We start from the raw sequence: 19,073 nt of genomic DNA, 5'->3' as shown, positions 1-19,073 counted from the left end.
GGAAGTACTTCACACATGTGTCCTGTGGCTCAGAGACTTTAAAGCAGCTCTGTGTGAACAAGTCTCTCCATGGAACCAAAGAACATCTCTAACATGAGCCACATGAACCATCTCACATGAAGAGGACTAAACTGGGACTAAACCGGGACTAAAGATGGACTAAAGCAGGATTAAACTAGGGCTAAACCAGAACTAAACCAGGACTAAAGCGGGCTTAAACCAGGACTAAACCAGGACTAAATCAGGGACTGAACCAGGACTAAACCAGGGGCTAAACCAGGGCTAAATTAGGACTAAACTGGGGCTTAAGCAGGACTAAACATTTGGAATCATCGTTTCACTTTTCTGCAGCTAAAATCTGGAACTTTCTTCCTGAAGATGTGAGACAGTCCTCGACTTTGACGATGTTTAAATCCAGGCTCAAACTTTTCTTTTTATCTGTACACGTGACTGAAAGGTTTTTATTCTGCACTTTTCTCCTTTAATGTTAATCTCATGATGATTATTCGTGATTATTTATGTTTCGATTTGTTGTATTGTGATTTTAATATATTTTTTATTCTGTAAAGAACTTTTGAATTACCTTTTGAAGGATTCACCACATACTCGTCTTCATGGAGGTGTTATATTGTTTTGCCTGGAATATTCTGCACTACGACATTAAACATATCTCTTTTGACTTTATTTAATTACAGATGTTTTATTGCTGGAAAAAATACCTTGCAAAATTACATTAAAAAGCAAAACAAGCATTCTTTATGTCAGTCTGGCAGCAACACCTGCTTCTTTTTCAGGGAGAAAGTGCAAGTTTAACACAGGATGTCACACATAAACTGCATAAACCATGTTGTTGATCTAATATTGAAGGTGAGTCTTTATAGAGACTTGATTTTTCGTCCTGACAAAGCAAAACGTCCCCATGAAGTACGTGTACTGTTTAAGGTTTCAGTTCCCACAATGTGATTAATGAAGTACTTGACCAGGACCAAACCAGGACTGACAACGTCAGTAGAGGAAATAATGGCACTTCCTTTATAATTTGCTAATCCATTCAAATTATGATTTTGATTCAATTATGATTAATCTGAGGAGTCAAACTTGGCTCAAACCAGTACAAGTGCTGTTAAAGCCCCTCCCGCCTCTCACCTTGTACCTTTTATACGGCGTAATGACATAAACAGTGAAATCATTGGGTGGTGGGTAGACAGAGGAATGTGAGTGTGACTATAATCTGCAGATAATGGCTTTGTTCCTGACATTTGTGGAGCACACACAGAGTTGCCATTTGAAACAATGAGCAGAGCTGACCTTTGATTGGGAGGCTCGGCCCGTGCCAACCATTACACCACAGGGCCTGAACAATAGTCGCTTTGAGGACAAAAACAAAAAAAAAACCCTGAAACAATATGGCAGACACAGTTTATAAAGCGGTCAAAAAGAGAATGGTAATTACGGACTTTTTGTGGTGCATTCAATTCAGTATAAAACCAACTTAATCTCTGTTTGTTTGTTTATTAGGATCTCCATTAGCGGGAGCCTTGACTATTCTTCCTGGAGATCACGTAATAAAAACACATGTCCAGTGATGGGAAAAGGACGGGCTGCAGATATATTGTACTTGACGTGGCTGGTATTGAACTAAGTGTCTATCATGCAAACCTACACTTATCTAAATGATATTAAACACAGCAAACACTTCCTTGATATGTTTATTCTGTTTACAGTTACTCTAAAATGGACATGACTTGGCAGCGACGATCGCCTGTGGAGGGTGGAATCACTTCTCATTGTTCACTGGAATCTCATGAATGAGACAATTAACACCACACTCACCGGGCACTTCCTGTTTTGGTGTGACCTCGCCATGGCAACTATGACGCCAGTGGCTCTCGCTTATGTCCTGAAACCAGGACAGAGGCATGTGTGACTGAGGACTCACACATGAGACACTTAAAATGACATTTACACAGTGAATAAATCAGAGAAATACACACAAATCAGAACATCTCGCATCTTTATTTAAAACTTAATCTTTAGATGGCAGCAACAGGTATAAGAACAAACTGAAAACAAAGAAAACCATGCCGTATTAGTATCCATTTGAAGCCTCGGCTTAGATAAGCTCCTCTGCACAGAGGAAGTACACAAAGGTCTGACTCTGTCACAGTAGAGACGTACATGGCTTCACTCCCGCCTGATGCTGTACATCAGGTCTTTGCATAGAGCTGAGTATGAGCAGCGGACTCTCTGCTGCCACAGTGTGGTCACTGTGAGCAGTGCTGGTCTCATGAATGATTGTCAGTGGAGATCAGTCCTCCAGAGGATTCAGGCTCGTGTGCTGGGGCCATTTCCTGTGCACACAAATATTCACACATGATATAATTTACCCCCTCCCTCCCCAGTCTACAGCCACACAGTGGCACAACAATACAGATCAAATACATAAAAATATCACAGCCATCATATTTATAAAGGCTTCATCATATAATGTTAACATTATTTAGCTATAATACAATCAGGCACATGTACAGAGGTGCAGAGGAGCCGTGTCTACAGTAATGAACATACAGGAGGTATATGGCTTGAGCTTTGGAGACACTGGACAAGCACTGCCCTATCCCTAATTAAAACTTCTACAAACAAACCCGGGATGGGGACACTGTTACCGTAGTGACGACAGAGGTGTATAAACAGAGCCTCAGCAAAACACTCCATCCTCCATCTCTATGAACAAACACAGACACGCTCAGGACAGGAGTGCACAGAGGAGAGACACATCTGTCCAACCGCACCGGCAAAGAGCTACAGCGATAACGCCGACGCCAACGCTAACGCCAACGATAACGCCAACGCCGATGCTACACATAACTTAGAAGAAGAAGAGCAATGACAGATACTTTAACGCCTCAAGCAACATTTCCTTCACTCTGTTGCATTCAAGTTTCTAAACAAAACTGGGTAAAAACAAAATTTCCAAAATAATTTTACATCCTGCGAGTTGTGAGCATGAATTATAAAAACACTGTTGAGAACAAAATATTTAGAATAATGTAAATTTAGCACTGGCGCAACCTGAAAACATACAGGTCATTCAACTGAACAGTAGTATGGATCCGAGCAAGCAACAAAGACGTCACACTTCCCATCAACGATTTAACAAAATGAAAATATTTTGGCAACTCTACCAGAGAGTGTTGTATTTTTTACTTGAATACTTAATGTACATTTACTCAGCGCTTCACAGGCAGATCCTTGGTTTGAGAAATGAAAGCGGAGAGAGGCGGAGTGAGAGCTGATAATACTCGTCTAAGAATAGAGCAGCAGTTTGGCCGGCAACTTCTTCAAACAAAAATGCCATGCAATTACTAAGATTTGCCACAAGAGGGTGCTGTATTGACAAGTAGACTTTCCCTTCTATTGCTTCACAGACTTGCACAATCTCTAACAAATCTTTAAGAGCATTGTCCAACTTTTGCTTTGTAACATTTGCTTACATTATACAGTTTTTGTACTTTATAGTCCTTTGGTGAGATTGTCAGCTGTACAAAGGCAGTTAAATATCTTCTTTTACTCCAAAAATAAATAGTAATTTGGTGGCATCTAGTTTAATTTGAGTTATTTACCACTGGGAAGTTGCCAGTCGTAAAAATTCCAGGATGCTTTGTTTTTCTCTGCACCAAAAGTCTTCAGAATAAGTGATGCATTGGCCACCGGTTGTGTACGTCTCATTCCAGAAAGGCAAGACACATAGTTCCAAGGAAATGTTTTTTAAGCAGTGAGATCAGAAATAACAAGTTTCTCCATTTTGTTTCCAATGTCCCCGGGGACGTGCAGTTCTTCTGAATCGTAGTCATCATCGAACGACCTGCCAGGACACACAGACAGCATTTAAGGTCACATTTACAGCTCTATAAGAAATTCTGCAGGTTAATTTATGTATTTTAGTGAATGAAAGTTTAGATCTGCACGTAAAATATTAAATTAAACTTGGAAATGAATTCTGGAGACGCAACGATTCCCCTTTTGCAGTTCTGAGACTGAAAACAGCATTTATTTCCTTAATAAGACAAAACTGACCCAAATGTGTTATGTAGCTGTTATTTATCTCTTTGTATAAATAAAATTCAAACATTATGAGACTTTCTGGGTCAACTACGACCTGTTAATTGTCTTGTTACATTGATTTTTATGTCCATATGACACATTTGCAGACGATCCAGAAAATTATTCAGTATCAGTATTTTTCAGGTGCGCTAAACCAGGATTAAAAAAAAAAAAAAACATAAAAAAAGACAGGTTGCACAATAAATCGCTAGAATATTGATTTCCTAACACGAAAAAAATCACAAAATACTGTATATCACAATAATTAAGATAATCCATCCATATTTTACAAATTTTTTCACAAATTTAAATTAAAAAAAAAGAAGCTAATTTTTGCGATGATTTGGCCATATTAGCCATTTTTTTCTAGGTTTAATGACTGTTTGGTTTAGTTAAAATAAATTAATGTCATAAGATCATTATCACACTTACTGGAAAAGGTTCTTATATACATATATATTTTTTTTTACATATGTTGCAGACCTAATGCAATCAGTTATGTACTGTATTTTCCAGAATATAAGCTGCAGTTTTATCATAGTTTGGCTAAGGGTGCGACTTATACTCAGATGCTCAGATGAGGTTTACATGTGAAATATATGTTATTTTCTTCATTATTATACATTTTTTGGCTGATGCGACTTATACCCCAGTGCGACTTATACTCTGAAAAAAAAAAAAATAAATAAAAAAAAAAAAAAGTTTTAATTTCAGTGACATAAAGTAACTTATTAGAGAACGGAGTACGATCAAATCCAAACTTTACTTTTCCTTCTCCTTTTTTTTTGCAATATATTTTTTGCGTCAATGATCAAAATTACAAATGAGTTAATAAATATGAACCAAATATTCTTCTGTTCAGATTAATGTTGACTTTACGCAAACATCTACCCACACGTCCCATGAAACAAACCCCAGACATGTCACATCTAACAAAAATAATGATTTGTCGTCATTGCACAGCTCTATATTCACGAATGATTGAGTGAGTGCTTGTACCCATCATGCAGCTGTTCGTTTGCAGTCTCCTCGGCGACCAGAATCTCATATTCCTCTGAGGCATATTTGTCCCAGTCTGACGGCTCCGGACCCTCGCTATCGATGTCCTGCAACAGCACACCGGCCACAAATACATGAAGAGGAGGAGAGGCTGCTCGGATACACTTACAAGTACGTGTGAAGCATACAGGGCCACGCCGCACGTCCGGAGGCACAGAGCGAGCAGGAAATGCAGTTTAAAGCACGCCGTTTTAGACATACAGCATTTAAATCGATCATATTATACTGTATATGTATAATAAATTATTTTATTTCATGTATTTATTAATTTTGAGCATATGTATGAGGTAAACTTAAAGCACGTTTCACAAACGTGTTCATATTTAAGCTCGAAAAAGGAGTGGAAGAAGAAAGAAGAGAAGAGAAGCTTTGTTTTACGTTTTCTATTCCTATATGTATGAGAAACCCAACAATACAGACTAAATAATCAATAATCATATAGTTTTGCACATCAACTTCATCATTTTTTTATGATCCAAAGCCATATTTTAATTTTTAACAGTCCAAATTAAACTATTTTCTGATTTGTTTTAACGTTTCCTCATCACAAACAAACCTGGAGTTGTGTTTTGTTTCATTCACACATGTTTAACACACAAACCTTGCATATTTTGACTGAGTTCTTCTCTCAAATGGAAAAAAAAACGCTCTGTTCCACCTTGTGATGTCATCAAGTGGTGACACAGGAAGTGCTTCGCTGTGTTTTTAAACTCCAGACACCTTCATTTCTAGAATCATTTGGACGATTTCAGCCCTGATTTTGCCAATTTGTGCTAAACTAAATGTAAAAAGTAGCTGCATAAACTTGAAAACTACCACTTCATGACATCACGAGGTGGAACGGAGCATTTTGAGCTTTGGAAACGTAGAAAACGTGACTCAAACATGTGTGAATGAGATAAAAACACAACTACAGGTCTGTTTTTGAGGAGGTAACATTATAACAACTTAAAGCATCACTGCGTTACCTACTACACTTCTATTTTAGTGTATTTTTTATGTATTTGCTTCAATACAAATGGTTTCAATAAAAAAAAAAAAAAAAAATTAGATGGAAAAAAGATGACATAATGGACGCACTTTGAGCCCCTTGAACTCATCGTTATTATGAAACAGGACGGGGGCAAATAAAAACTAAAATTTGACAGAGCGATACCACAAATTTCTCATTCGAAACACAGTCAAATACGTAAAAAAAACAGTACTTTGACCTGATGTGAGACGCGTTTTAGCCAGATTTTGCTTGTTGCGGGTTATTTTTAGAACGTAACCCCCGCAATAACGAGGGACCACTGTACACCTTTGATATATGTACATTTAAACTGCACATACTTGGAAATACAGACAAACAGAACACCTAATAAACATGTTTTAAAGTGTTAAACTAGATTAATAATAACAGTAACTTTATAGAAGCGGCAAAAAGTCAACACTGCAAACCTGAATTGTTACTTGTACATTCTTAACCCTGCTGCCCAAAATAAAAAAAAAAAAAAAAAAAAAAAAAGAGGCAAATTTCAATTCAAGTAATTCAAAAAGCCCAGCGTGCCAATTCTGACCCCTGAGTAGTGACACCTAGTGGATGAAAATTGAACTAAAATGAGCCAGAGTGATAGTGACAAGATGGCCGACCTGTTGAGCTGGAAAACTACTACCAGCTTGGAGAATGTCTAGAAGCACGTTTTATATTCTTTTTAGATAAATTAGCAAGCCCAATAGGTCAATTTTACCTTCTGCACAGCGAACGGATCCCTCTGCTCGTGGTCCAGGTATTTCTCCAGGTTGAAGAAGGTGTCGAAGAAGATGTGGGCCATTCTGCACCTCTTCAGATCACTCAAGGTAATCCTCCCTGAGAGACGCGGAGTAGACGGCGTGAGACATATAGGACACCTCATACAAGCTTCATGTCATTTTTATGAGCCCACATTTGATACATAGTGAAAATATAGCACTTAATACACACATTCCAGCTGTAATTCAACGATCTGTGATGTGTCTATTTTTACTACAGCTGTTGTATCCTTTGGCAAGACACTTGGTTCAACCACGCGGACATCAGATTGTAGCGGATATAGCACGATTTATGGGGATTTGGAGACGTTACGGGGAGAAAAATGATGTTCTGAAGATGTAAATCGTGTATTATGAGATCTACAACGTGATTTAACGTTAAGATTGGGGTTAAAATAGGTTAAGGTTTAGTGACGATGTTTAAGAAAATAAATCAATGTCATGTTTTAATGTCTAGAGGCGGAAATCACGGGGCTGACTAGTGTTCCCCTCTCCTCTTTCATTAACGCTTTATAAAAAATAGCAAATTATGGCAAAACCTATTTAGATATTAGAATGTTTACAGTATCCACGCAGTAAATAAGTCTGAAAATGAAAAATCGATCCACCTCTCCTTGTTTTTACACACCGGTTTAGTCCGTTGCTCCGGCGATGTGCACAAGGGGGTGTCAGGGCTGTACGTTTGCTTGATTTTTTTGCGTCAAAGAGACAGGAAATCGGCGTAAAAGCCTTAATAACAGAAAGGCTCACATGGAGTTTTTAGAACAATTAAGTGTCGAATTTGTTTTCATATTTTCATTTTGTACAGTTGCGCACAGAACTTATTTGTAAATAAATTATCGAAAATAGTTCTAGTTTCCATCGATTTATTGTCGCCTCCCTAGACCAAGATGCGAGTTTGACCCCTGCCCATATTTGATTTTTTTGATGTAAACGACCTCATTATAATTCATTATTTTTAGATTAATCACTGGATTTCATATAGCGCCTTTCAAGACTTAAGTAAGACTAAATAAATACAGAAGAAATCAATGATTTTAAAATACGTAGATCATGGTTAAAACCTGAAGTTATTATAAAATGCAGGATGATGCCATATCTGAGTGACAATTTATCGTTTACCTGTTCAAACATTTAAAATTAAGACCGTCAAACTGCGTACGAAAAGTGTTTTGCACAAGGACACAATGACAAAGTGTTGAAATTGTCACCCCATAGGTCCACAGTGGCACAAACCTAGATTCTCCGGTTTGACGAGGTCCAACATTTGACACAGTAGATCCTGAAAAGGCAGAGGTTCTATTCCCATGCGCTCCATACGCTCGCACTGCTCCTCGTAGAAGTACTCCAGCTCAAACATGGACAAGACGCCGTCCCCGTCCACGTCCATGCACCGGAACCAGTACTCGATACTGAAAACACAAGAGAAACGTGAGAAAACCACAAGAAAAACAGGAAGTTAGCAAAGATAATGTGCAGTTAAGATGAAATTAAACATCCCAGATACTTTCACATAAGCGCTGAAGCTGCTATAGTAACCAGACTTGGGGCAAACCTAATCTTTTAGTACTTTTATTTTACTATTTAAGCTACACAAACATGAGAAAATGGAGCAGAGGTGAGTGAACTCTGACGATCATAATAGTCTATACAGTTGAACGTCACTATATTGCGGTTCACCTTTTGCGGTTTCACTTTTTCGCTGATTTTTTTAGTGCATTTTTTAGAACGTACATTGTGTTCTGCGTGCTGATTGGCTAAGGGACTGTAGACCATTGTCCAAAAATGTTAATTTGAGAAAATGTTAATGCCTGTGTGAGAAAAGAGTATAAAGTGTGTGGTGAGGGGTTTTACAGCAGCAAAACATATAAAATATTTGTAAAAAAATCCAGCTGTTACATCGCAGATTTTGCCTGTTGCGGGTTATTTTTAGAACGTTACCCCCGCAATAAACGAGGGACCACTGTACACCTTTGATATACGTACATTTAAACTGCACATACTTGGAAATACAGATGAACAGAACACCTAATAAACATGTTTTAAAGTGTTAAACTAGATTAATAATAACAGTAACTTTATAGAAGAGGCAAAAAGGCAATTCAAGTAATTCAAAAAGCCCAGCGTGCCAATTCTGACCCCTGAGTAGCGACACCTAGTGGATGAAAATTGAGCTAAAACGAGCCAGAGTGATAGTGAAAAGATGGCCGACCTGTTGAGCTGGAAAACTACTACCAGCTTGGAGAATGTCTAGAAGTACGTTTTATATTCTTTTTAGATAAATTAGCAAGCCCAATGGGTCAAATTTGACCCTGACTCTAAATTATAAATAAATAAAGGGTTAAAATTGAAAAAGTGGATATTTCAGTGTTCAGTGATCAACTTATAGCAGTAATTTAATGCAATGTTCACAATTTTCCAAAGAAGAAAATGATTCTTGGGTTTTCCGGGGTTAAAACGTGTACGTCGTGATCACGTTTACCTGGTGGGGTTTTTCTTGTCCTCTTCTGAAATGAGGAACCAAACGAATTCGGCGTAGCTCATGCGTCCCTCTCTCTGCACGGCGTTACCCCTGGCAACCACACACACGCACAAACACACACAAACGCACACACTTAGACCGAATACTTCCACAGAGGTAAATAATCACTGTGTTTATCTTTTGTTCCTCACCGAGTCACAGCTCCAGAAAACAGCCTCTCGATGATTCGGTTTGAAGAAGCTGAAGATTGAAGCGCAAACAAAGTGGATAAAATTGTGAGTCATTGTGTATTCAAAGATGACGCTATTTACAAACAAATTACACGCTAAAACATGGAAAATCGAACACGCGAGTCGGATTGAAATTATTATTAAAAACAGGCGAGGAACTGGGTGTAACCGAGTGTCGCTGTTTAGAAAGAAATATGAAATTCTGAGAAAAAATTAGATTAAATATGAATAATAATGGTTTTGTGACCCTCCTCCAGCTGTAAATGTGTTTTCTTTACCGTTAATTTGACGATTAACAATTAAAAATGAAATAGTACAGTATATATCTTTTGAATATCGCTCAAAATGGCGCCTATATAAACTGAAATTGTGGATGAAGGATGATATAACGCTACAGAGTAATATTGCGATTAACGATAATATTGAAACTATTTTATGTCGCTAATTAAGATTTAAATAAACCACAGCATTTTTAAATAGTGTTTCATTAAAAAACATGAGCTGCGACAAACAGACAGCAGAATGTAACAATAATTAGCCATAAAAAGGAATAATAAGCCATAAAAATCACCCCTGTACAGCTCAAACCTTATTGTATCCCAATTTTTATTAAGAAAAATCACCGAGGATAAAAACTGAGGCCCAAATCGAATTGTTCCAGCTTTTATATATAGAACTATTAGTCGATATACTGTATTTTCTGGACTATAAGTGTCACTTTTTTCATACTTTTTCCAGGGCTGTGTGATATTTCATTTTTTCTTTTTAATATTTCTGCAAAAATGTCAATAATTTTGTTTGTTTCTCCGTCAATATGGGGCGCTGCATGTGCATTAATGAGGAAAAAAATCAACTTAAATGGTTGCAATATACCAAAAAGTGACAACTTTACGGGGGCCTGAATACTTTCCGTACCCACTGTACCTCTGGAGTAGGTGGAGTTGTTCAGAAGCGACACTGAGGGTGAAGAATTGAATGGATTTATTGACTTGGAGTGAGATCCAGAGTAAACTCGTTGCTTGTTTTTTTTTTTGCTTTATTTATCTGATTAACTGTTAATATCTTACGTTAACAAACCAGACACGTGTTCAGTTCTGTCTGTGCTTCATGTCGCTGAATAAATATAAATGTGTTACGTTAGCGTGATGTACTGATATTCAGCCTGTTGTTCCATATTTTATTGTTATTATTATAACTTGCCTTTAAAGATAAAATGTCTGTTCTTGGTCTCGGATTTTGTCAAATAAATTTCCCCCAAAAATGCGACTTATATATGTTTTTTCTTCATTATTATGCATTTTTTTGGTGCGACTTATACTCCAGAGCGACGTATAATCCAGAAAATACTGTAAATTATTTTAAAGACACTACGCAACTTTTCAACTCCCCGAGATGTTATTACTATCAAGAATATTGTACAGTACGGCCCTAAACATATCTCCATGGAGACGAGGAGGTGCGATTTATACTCCAGAGCGACGTATAGTCCAGAAAATACTAAATAACAAATATTATTAACGTGACAGGCCTTTACTGTGGAACATTCCAGGCAAAAAAAGAACAACAAGATGGAAGATCCCACACCACAAAGGTCACAGATTGCACCTTTAACAGCACAGAACCAGAACGGAGCGATATCTCACCGTGGTCGTTGTATCTGGAGAGGTCCTTGAGGTCGATGTAAAGGTCGTGGTCAGTGTCCAGCTCCCAGAACTTGCAGTAGATAACGTAGAAGTGCTCGTACGAGAAGTAGTCTGTGATCTGGTTTATGTCGTCCTCCTCCTCCAGCAGAGCCAGAGTCTGCAGGAAGTTACTCCGGCGCAGCTCCGTCGTGGTGATGCGCCCGGACCAGGAGCGGTTGACCACATAGTATATCCGCTGGATCACCTGGGAAGACGAGGAGGAGGGGAAAGTAATTAAAAGTCCGATATTATGCGATACCTCCTCAAAAACAGACCTGGAGTTGTGTTTTGTTTCATTCACACATGCTGCTCTACGATACACTAAAATAACCTTAAGTTGTCCCATTTTTTTACCACATAAACTCTCCAATATCTTCATTTGCACCGAGACGTGAAGCAGTTTAAATGAGGCTAAAACAACAGCTGTCAGTTTAAAGCTTTACAATTCCAGGGCTGCAAATGATTCAAATGATTCTAGTGAAGGTGTTTGGTGTTTGAGAATGTAAACGTTAATGCTAGTGCGCTGTCGTTTGAATATTAAAGTCATATATCATTAGTGAATATATTATCCAGAAAATACTTTGCACAAGAAAACTGGACAAATATAAGTCGACTGGACAAAAGTTTTGGAGTGAAGACGTTTCGTGAAAGTGTTTGGATGTTCAAGTGAAGATAAAATACTGATAAAACACTTGAAAACCAAATGCTTTAAATGTAAATAATTATAAATCAATCCCTACTTTTTTACATTTAAGATTCATCCTCTGGAAAATCTCTAGCGCTTTTGTATTTTTTCGATTATGTTGTTGTTATTTACACCAATATGAACATGAATGTTTGTGTAATTTAAATGTAATTCAATTTAAATGTGGACGGGCATGTCCCACTGGGAGAGGAGGCCCCGGGGAAGACCCAGGACACGCCAGACGGACTATGTCTCTCGCCTTGGGGTCCCACGAGAGGAGCGGGAGGACGTGTCTGGGGTGAGGGAAGTCTGGGAGTCCCTGCTTAGACTGCTGCCCCCGCAACCCGGCCCCGGATAAGCGGAAGAAAATGGATGGATGGATAAATGTTAAGAACTAAACTTGGCTCAGCGACATGTCCCATCATGCACCAGGTGACTGTGTCCCAGTGCCTTGATCATGTGGTTTATATCTATGACTTTAAATCTGCTCTGGGACGGACGTCTGGAGTTTGTCCTGATGAAACCCGACGGGCATAAACATGTTGCGGTAATTTTAACTTTATCTCCCATGTGATAATAAAGGATTTGAATCATTTTGTACTTGAGCCTCGTTTTTTTCAACTTTATAGTGTGAAATGTGCTTAAAGTACCTGATACATGTGCGAATAAATAAATAAATAAATAGATAAATAAATAAATAAGTCAATAAATAAATGAATGAATAAGTGAATGAATAAATAAATAACTGAATGAATGAATAAATAAATACATTAATAAATAAATGAATAAATGAATTAATAAATAAATTAATTAATTAATTAATGAATAAATGAATAAATAAATTAATGAATAAATGAGAATAGAATAGAAATAGAAATGAAATGAAAAGAAATGAATAATATACTGATTCTCTCTATGTTATTATTACCAAAATTTTATAAATGCAGGACAACATTTCAGTCATGCAAATTAATACATTCAATTTTAAAACCATCTCAATAATTACAGTGATTTTGTGTAATACAGTCAAACAGAGGCTACTTCATATATTTGCACGACTGAACTGACATTTAGAAAAACTAAATACCGACCTCTATAAATCTATACACAGGCTTTAACCTCACGTTTTAGTCCACGTTTCCTTTCAATCACAAAAGGCCCATCTGCTTTATCTATGTCTTGTGAAACGCAGATACCGCGGGGCACTGAGGGTACATAGTTCCACTCCTGTTACTGGTCAGTGGGTCTAAACTGAATGACCTGTCTTAATATGGGCATGTGGGGGTCCGGGCCTCTGCGGCAGCGGTCATTTCCGGTCAGCAGGGGGCAGCGATGTTTCCGTGATGTCACTAGAGTCTGACGCACAAAGAGGCCTCTTCCACTGCATCACTGACCAAACACTGTGCCCATTTTAGTACAATTAACACGATGGAGCTTTGTTTTCATTATAAACACTCAAGTTTTGTGGGTTTTTTTTGTAAGTTTAGACATTTATTCTTGTGTTTAAATGAGTTTTGTCCCAACTCAGCATGAGAAAATTACAAAACTATATCACCTGTAAATGTATTTTTATTCTACAGATAATTATAACAGATGTATTTTTACCGTCGTGATGTAGCGGGAATGAAACTCGGGTGCATCCTTCAGAAACGTCAGTCCAGGATGTGTGTCCACGATGTCCTAAAATTCAGAACAAAAGAGAATTGATTTAATTTGATTTATTAATTTCTCTTTGTTATTAGGGCTGATTGGACCTGATGAGAGTAAAAACAGAGATTTATCTTTTTACATTACGACAAAAATGATGTGCACACATGAGGACATTCGTTTTAAGCATTTTAGTTGAACATTTGAATAATAATTTACAAAAACAACATTTGTCCTGATTAAAAACAAAATGAGAAACAACAATTGTGCGTCTTGGAACAATGCGTCTCATGTGAAGAGCTGCAGACAGGAGCAGAAAGACATTTACCTTTAAAAAAATAAATATTCTAACAATGTAAACTCTTAAAAATATTCTAAATCGCACATTTTTGCATCGTTGCTGTTCTTCTTCTTCTAAAAAACTGCATTGTGGCCTCGACGACCCAAAATGTGTTGGACGCCAGGTCTCAGGACGTTAAAAATGTAGGTCGTCTGCTTGTCTCCGTGGAAATGTTATGCTCCAGAGTATTACTTTACATGTGGCTATCACCATGGAGACATGCAAGCGGCACAGCACGGCCAAGTTACAGGTCAGATCTGAGGAGAGGTGACTAACAATCACCACCAGAGAAAGTACATGTTGGTAATAGAAGATTCAGTAAAAATACAGAGTAAAAAGTAGTTTTTTTAAAATAATTTGTGTATTTTCCAACACTGGGGATGGGAATTCGAGACAAAATAGGTCCTGAATGTAACACGACGCAGAGAGAAGCAAAGAAGCTGTGAGTTGATGTTTCATTTTTTACCTGAAGCAGAGGGATGAAGTCCTCTTGCTCCAGGAAGTTACACCCGGGTTTGGCCAGCAGAGAAATAAATCTGGACGCATCGTCATGGCAACTGTGCAGCAATCTGGAATCAAAGCGAGGACGAGATTATTATGATTTCATTATGTGGGTCTGATACAGGCCCAAGTTACAAGGATAGATACAAGACAATATAAAGGATGCAATGTGTAAGGGACAATTTATACCTAAAAAAGCAAAAGTTACAGTTCGTACGTATTTGTCGAGTTTTTTGACAGCATAGGTTTGAGAGGCCTAGTTTATAATTATTTAGTTGGTCCTGATGTGTTTTAATGTATTTGATGTCAGTTTTTTTGGCAAATGGCGACAAATAATTCAAAAATCTGACTCAGAGCAGATATAAATGTGTCTGAAACTAGAAAAAATAACATTATAACAGCAAATCAATACTGAAAACAGAGAGAAAATACCATGTTAGAAGCGGATATCCTGTTTTTACATGTAAGTTAAAGCCAAAAAATTCAGACATTTTGATTTTCACACATACAGCACATTTACAGGTTTATATTTCTTAACATATAAACTGATTTGCTTTACTCAGCGCTCTCATTCTGTTTTCTGGGGCTTGTGTTTCTTACTTTCTCCATGTTGCAATGAAGGAGTGAACAGAGACGAAGCCGGTCCTCTCTCCCCCTGCTGCGTAGAACATGGGGGCCTTCCAGTACAGAGGACAGCCACATGCCTGAACAAAAACACACCATATACAAACATTATTATCATTATTATTATTATTATTATTACACTGAGTCCTGTGTCAAGTTAAACCCGTGGACCGAGATTAGACGAGTTTAAATCCATTAGTTTATGATGGAATTAATTAAAGATATAACTGAATAAAAGAGCAATCATTAGAATTCAGATAAAACCACAACTATCAACATTTTAATAATATTTAATCAAGAATGTTAAGGGTAAAATCCACTTTATTGTCCTGTACATTTGACTTAACTCATTGTGCATGTTTTGGGTTGATGGTAAAAGCGGCGTGCCTGAAGTAAACCCACGCAGACACAGGAAGAACATGCAAACGCCACACAGAAATGCAGCGAACGTTCTTGCAGTGTGAGGGCTAACCACTCTGCCACAGTGTTGAAAGGAGCTATTAGGATTCTCTTTGTTAACATGCAGGTTTGTGTTGTACTAGAGATCCAGTCTGACCAGTTCCTTTTACATTCTGATCAAATCCAGACAGAACCGGACAATAGAGGGTGAAAATCCTCTGTTCGAACTTAAAATGGTCCAACCACCACATTCAGAACAAAATATTGAACTTATTTTACCTGACACGAATAAGCGTTTGGAGCTTTGATTGTTAATTCTGCAAAAATCAGCTGTTTCTTCTAACCCTATGTTTTTTGTTTTTTGTAAGCACCTATGTTTGTTTTTGACACAAACGGACCATGCCTCTCTATGATTGGTCAATCCACCTGTCAATCACACCCTCTGGAATCGAAAAGACACGACACGGCTCCAGATCCACTCGGCGTTTGTTAAGTTTTGTCAAAGCGTGTGGTTCTGGCTGGACATTTAAAGAGCGATCAAGGGCCTAGTCACTAAAGATTGATATAAGTTTAGTTTATAAATTATAGATTATAGATACAGGCAGAGGTCTAGGACTGTCCAAACTACGGCCCTGGAGCCAAAAGCGGCCCTCAGACCAATTTTTGTCGGCCCTCGTGCCCCGTCTTAAACTGGCCCAATTGATCAGGAAGTATTTTTTTACCTGAATAACATCACATTGTATTGTGACACAGACCTAAAAATAATCGTCCAAGTCTTATTAAAGGTAAAATCTCTTTTTTTTTTCAACATAACACTATGTTGCCTCTTTATTTTGCTAGTCTAAGTACATTTGCATAGTAACTCTCCATTGCTTATGCGTTGCCTTAGAGACCTCCCTACATCTGCCTACACAGAAGGACTTTCCAGGAATTACACCGGGCCATCCCTTGTCCGTTTTATGCTCCATCACGTCTGCTTTCTAAGAACCGCCGGACCTCACATGTAGCTGCGACTGTCCTCACACGTCTCTACAACAGTTGTTTCACAGCTGACCTTGGCTATCTTCCCCATCTCGTAAATGTCCGCCTTCTCATCCTCGAACTCGGTGAAGGCGGTTTCTATGGTAGCGATGGTGGCGTCATGGTTGGGGGAGGGGCCTACCACAGGAAGCCCGCGGGGGAAGTAGAATCTGGGTAAAGGAACATGGCGGAGTTATATATTAGGGTTGTTATTGTGACGTAAAGGACAAATAAACATTGTAATTTCTTTTCAATGCAGTTTAATGACATTTTTAAGCTCCAACTTTGATTTTGACACATTTAAACTTTATTTTTATTTTTATATGTCTATATATTGTTGATCACTGCTGTATGATCTTACAATGGAACATTTCTAGCAGGGAATCTACCACTTTGCTTTGTGTGAAATGTTCCGCAATATGGTAAAAGCCAAAGTTAAATCCGCCAACTGGAGAAAACGTAAGATTGAAGACATTTTGCTGCTCATCCAAGCCACTTCTTCAGTCCTGGAGCGGCAAAACGTCTTCACTCCACCAACGTTTTGCCCAGTTGACAGATTAACTTTGGCTTTTAGTATGGATCAAACCTGAACGAAACACAATATGGCATTAAAATCACCTATTTAGCATTTATTCAGTTATGTTATTATTATACTGTGACTATATATGTGATTGAAATGACTGTATTCCATTTGGACAGCGTTACCTGGGAATGTTGATGGCGGGTGGGGGCGGGGTGATTATGACCGGGGCGGGGGGCGGGCTGGGGGTGCGTGTCGCCGGGACGACCGTGAGCTCCGCTGGGGCAGGTGCGGCGGGAGGGGTGATTGGTCTCTTCTCTGGTTTGGACTGAACCTGGAGATACACGAAAGAAAAGAGGAATTCAACAAACCAGACGATCCACATGACAATCCAGCTTTATGTGTACGTATTATTTAAGTATTTAAGTATTCAAAATGTGCAAACTTATGTATTGTAACTACCGTATTTTCCGCACTATAAGTCGCACTTTTTTTCATAGTTTGCCTGAGGGTGCGAATTATAGATACGATTTATATGTCAAATATGTTTTTTTTGGCTGGTGCGACTTATACTCGACATATTCTCTGGTGTGATTTACACTCCAGTGCAACTTATTCTCAGGTGCGACTTATTCTCCGGTGCGATTTATACTCGACTTATTCTCCGGTGCGGTTTATACTCGACTTATTCTCCGGTGCGGTTTATACTCGACTTATTCTCCGGTGCGACTTATACTCGACTTATATTCCAGTGCGACTTATTCTCCGGAAAATACTGCAAATGTAAAATAATATACTTTGGATTTCATGATGTTTACTATGAAAAACTCACAAAAAAAGTTATTCTGTTACTAATCTGCCTTTAGAAACAGAGTGTGTTGTTTCTACTGGACAGTTTTTAACTTCATGAACTCCCAAGATTCCAGCTCGTCGTGGAATATTTGGGAACGCTCCATTGTCGTTGATATGTTTTAAACAGCCAAAACTACGTAATAACAACAAAGCGATGCCAAACACAGTATGAGTTATAGCTAAGACAAATCACCATGTAGATAATTTTTCCGTTCTGGCCTTTTCCATGTTTAATTCCAGGTTTAGTTCCAGTTTAATCCCAATTTTAATGTTTTTGGATGCGTTAACGCCCTCAAAATACGATTAAGTTACACTGAAATCCCCTACTCTTTAGACACGCTATTCAATACTATTTAATACAATGATGATGCACAAATAATGCAAGTCACCAATGGAAAAATGAGAAAGAAACAGACGAATCACCAAGGAAAGATAACGAGAATACAAGATTTTAATGCGGTAATTTAGCTTTTTGTAAATATCAGTTTATCTCAAAGCCAGTGTGAAACTTAATAAACTAAATCTTACTCAACAAACTTCACAAAATCCAAAAGTACAGCCCTTAGAGTCGTCTGAATGAACGTGATTATCCGGCGTCTCTTCCTGGTGCTCGTGTCCCTGTGGTGTGTATTGAGAAGGACAGCTGGAGCGGCCCCTCCTTCTCTCCTTCAGCGTTCATTCTATCACTCTATTCCTACACCTCCTCACTATAAATACCCCTGTGGTATCTGCCTGGGAATAGTGTGTCGCCCCTGGCATGTCGCGGCAGGCAACAAAATGCAACCGCTGTTTTGATTGGACAAAATATATGCCAAAATGTGCGAATGCGAGAGGTGTTTGAGCGAATTCGTGATCAAATTCTAAACGTTTTTAGGAGTTGTGTTCAGCGAGAGGTGGGAAATGTGTAGAATACAAGAAGATAAATAAATAAGTTGTTTCTGAGAGCTGAAAATGTGTAATGTCAAGCGGGGTATTTCTAAAAGATAAAGTTTAAGCATGTTTAAAACCAAACTTTGGTATTAACTTTACTCACTTTTGGGCGATATTTGATGATAAATTAACAGACTTTTGCAACTTTTAGCCTTTAATAACCCACAGTACGGCATAAAACTGATCTTATCTCCATGGAGACACGCA

The 19,073-nt window shown here is 38.1% G+C and overlaps 1 protein-coding gene across 2 annotated transcripts in view; it reads right to left on the bottom strand.

Moving 5' to 3' along the window:
* Positions 1–1,997: 1,997 nt before the first annotated feature.
* Positions 1,998–19,073, bottom strand: part of ppp2r3a (protein phosphatase 2, regulatory subunit B'', alpha) — a 132,211-nt gene continuing 115,135 nt past the window's right edge. For both annotated transcript variants that reach the window (XM_033988137.2, XM_033988138.2), the window contains 12 exons: positions 17,270–17,418; positions 16,599–16,734; positions 15,122–15,225; positions 14,487–14,589; positions 13,639–13,713; positions 11,310–11,553; positions 9,628–9,676; positions 9,437–9,526; positions 8,191–8,366; positions 6,894–7,012; positions 5,104–5,210; positions 1,998–3,865 (listed from right to left, as the gene is read on the bottom strand). In XM_033988137.2, coding sequence (XP_033844028.1) covers positions 3,769–3,865; positions 5,104–5,210; positions 6,894–7,012; positions 8,191–8,366; positions 9,437–9,526; positions 9,628–9,676; positions 11,310–11,553; positions 13,639–13,713; positions 14,487–14,589; positions 15,122–15,225; positions 16,599–16,734; positions 17,270–17,418 — 1,449 coding nt within the window. In that variant the 3' untranslated portion in view covers positions 1,998–3,768. The remainder of the gene's footprint in view (positions 3,866–5,103; positions 5,211–6,893; positions 7,013–8,190; positions 8,367–9,436; positions 9,527–9,627; positions 9,677–11,309; positions 11,554–13,638; positions 13,714–14,486; positions 14,590–15,121; positions 15,226–16,598; positions 16,735–17,269; positions 17,419–19,073) is intronic.

The sequence above is a fragment of the Periophthalmus magnuspinnatus genome, chromosome 22 (assembly GCF_009829125.3).
Source record: "Periophthalmus magnuspinnatus isolate fPerMag1 chromosome 22, fPerMag1.2.pri, whole genome shotgun sequence".
Lineage (NCBI taxonomy): Eukaryota > Metazoa > Chordata > Actinopteri > Gobiiformes > Gobiidae > Periophthalmus > Periophthalmus magnuspinnatus.
Note: the sequence above shows the minus strand (reverse complement) of the source record. Positions and strands in the feature narration are given on the sequence as shown.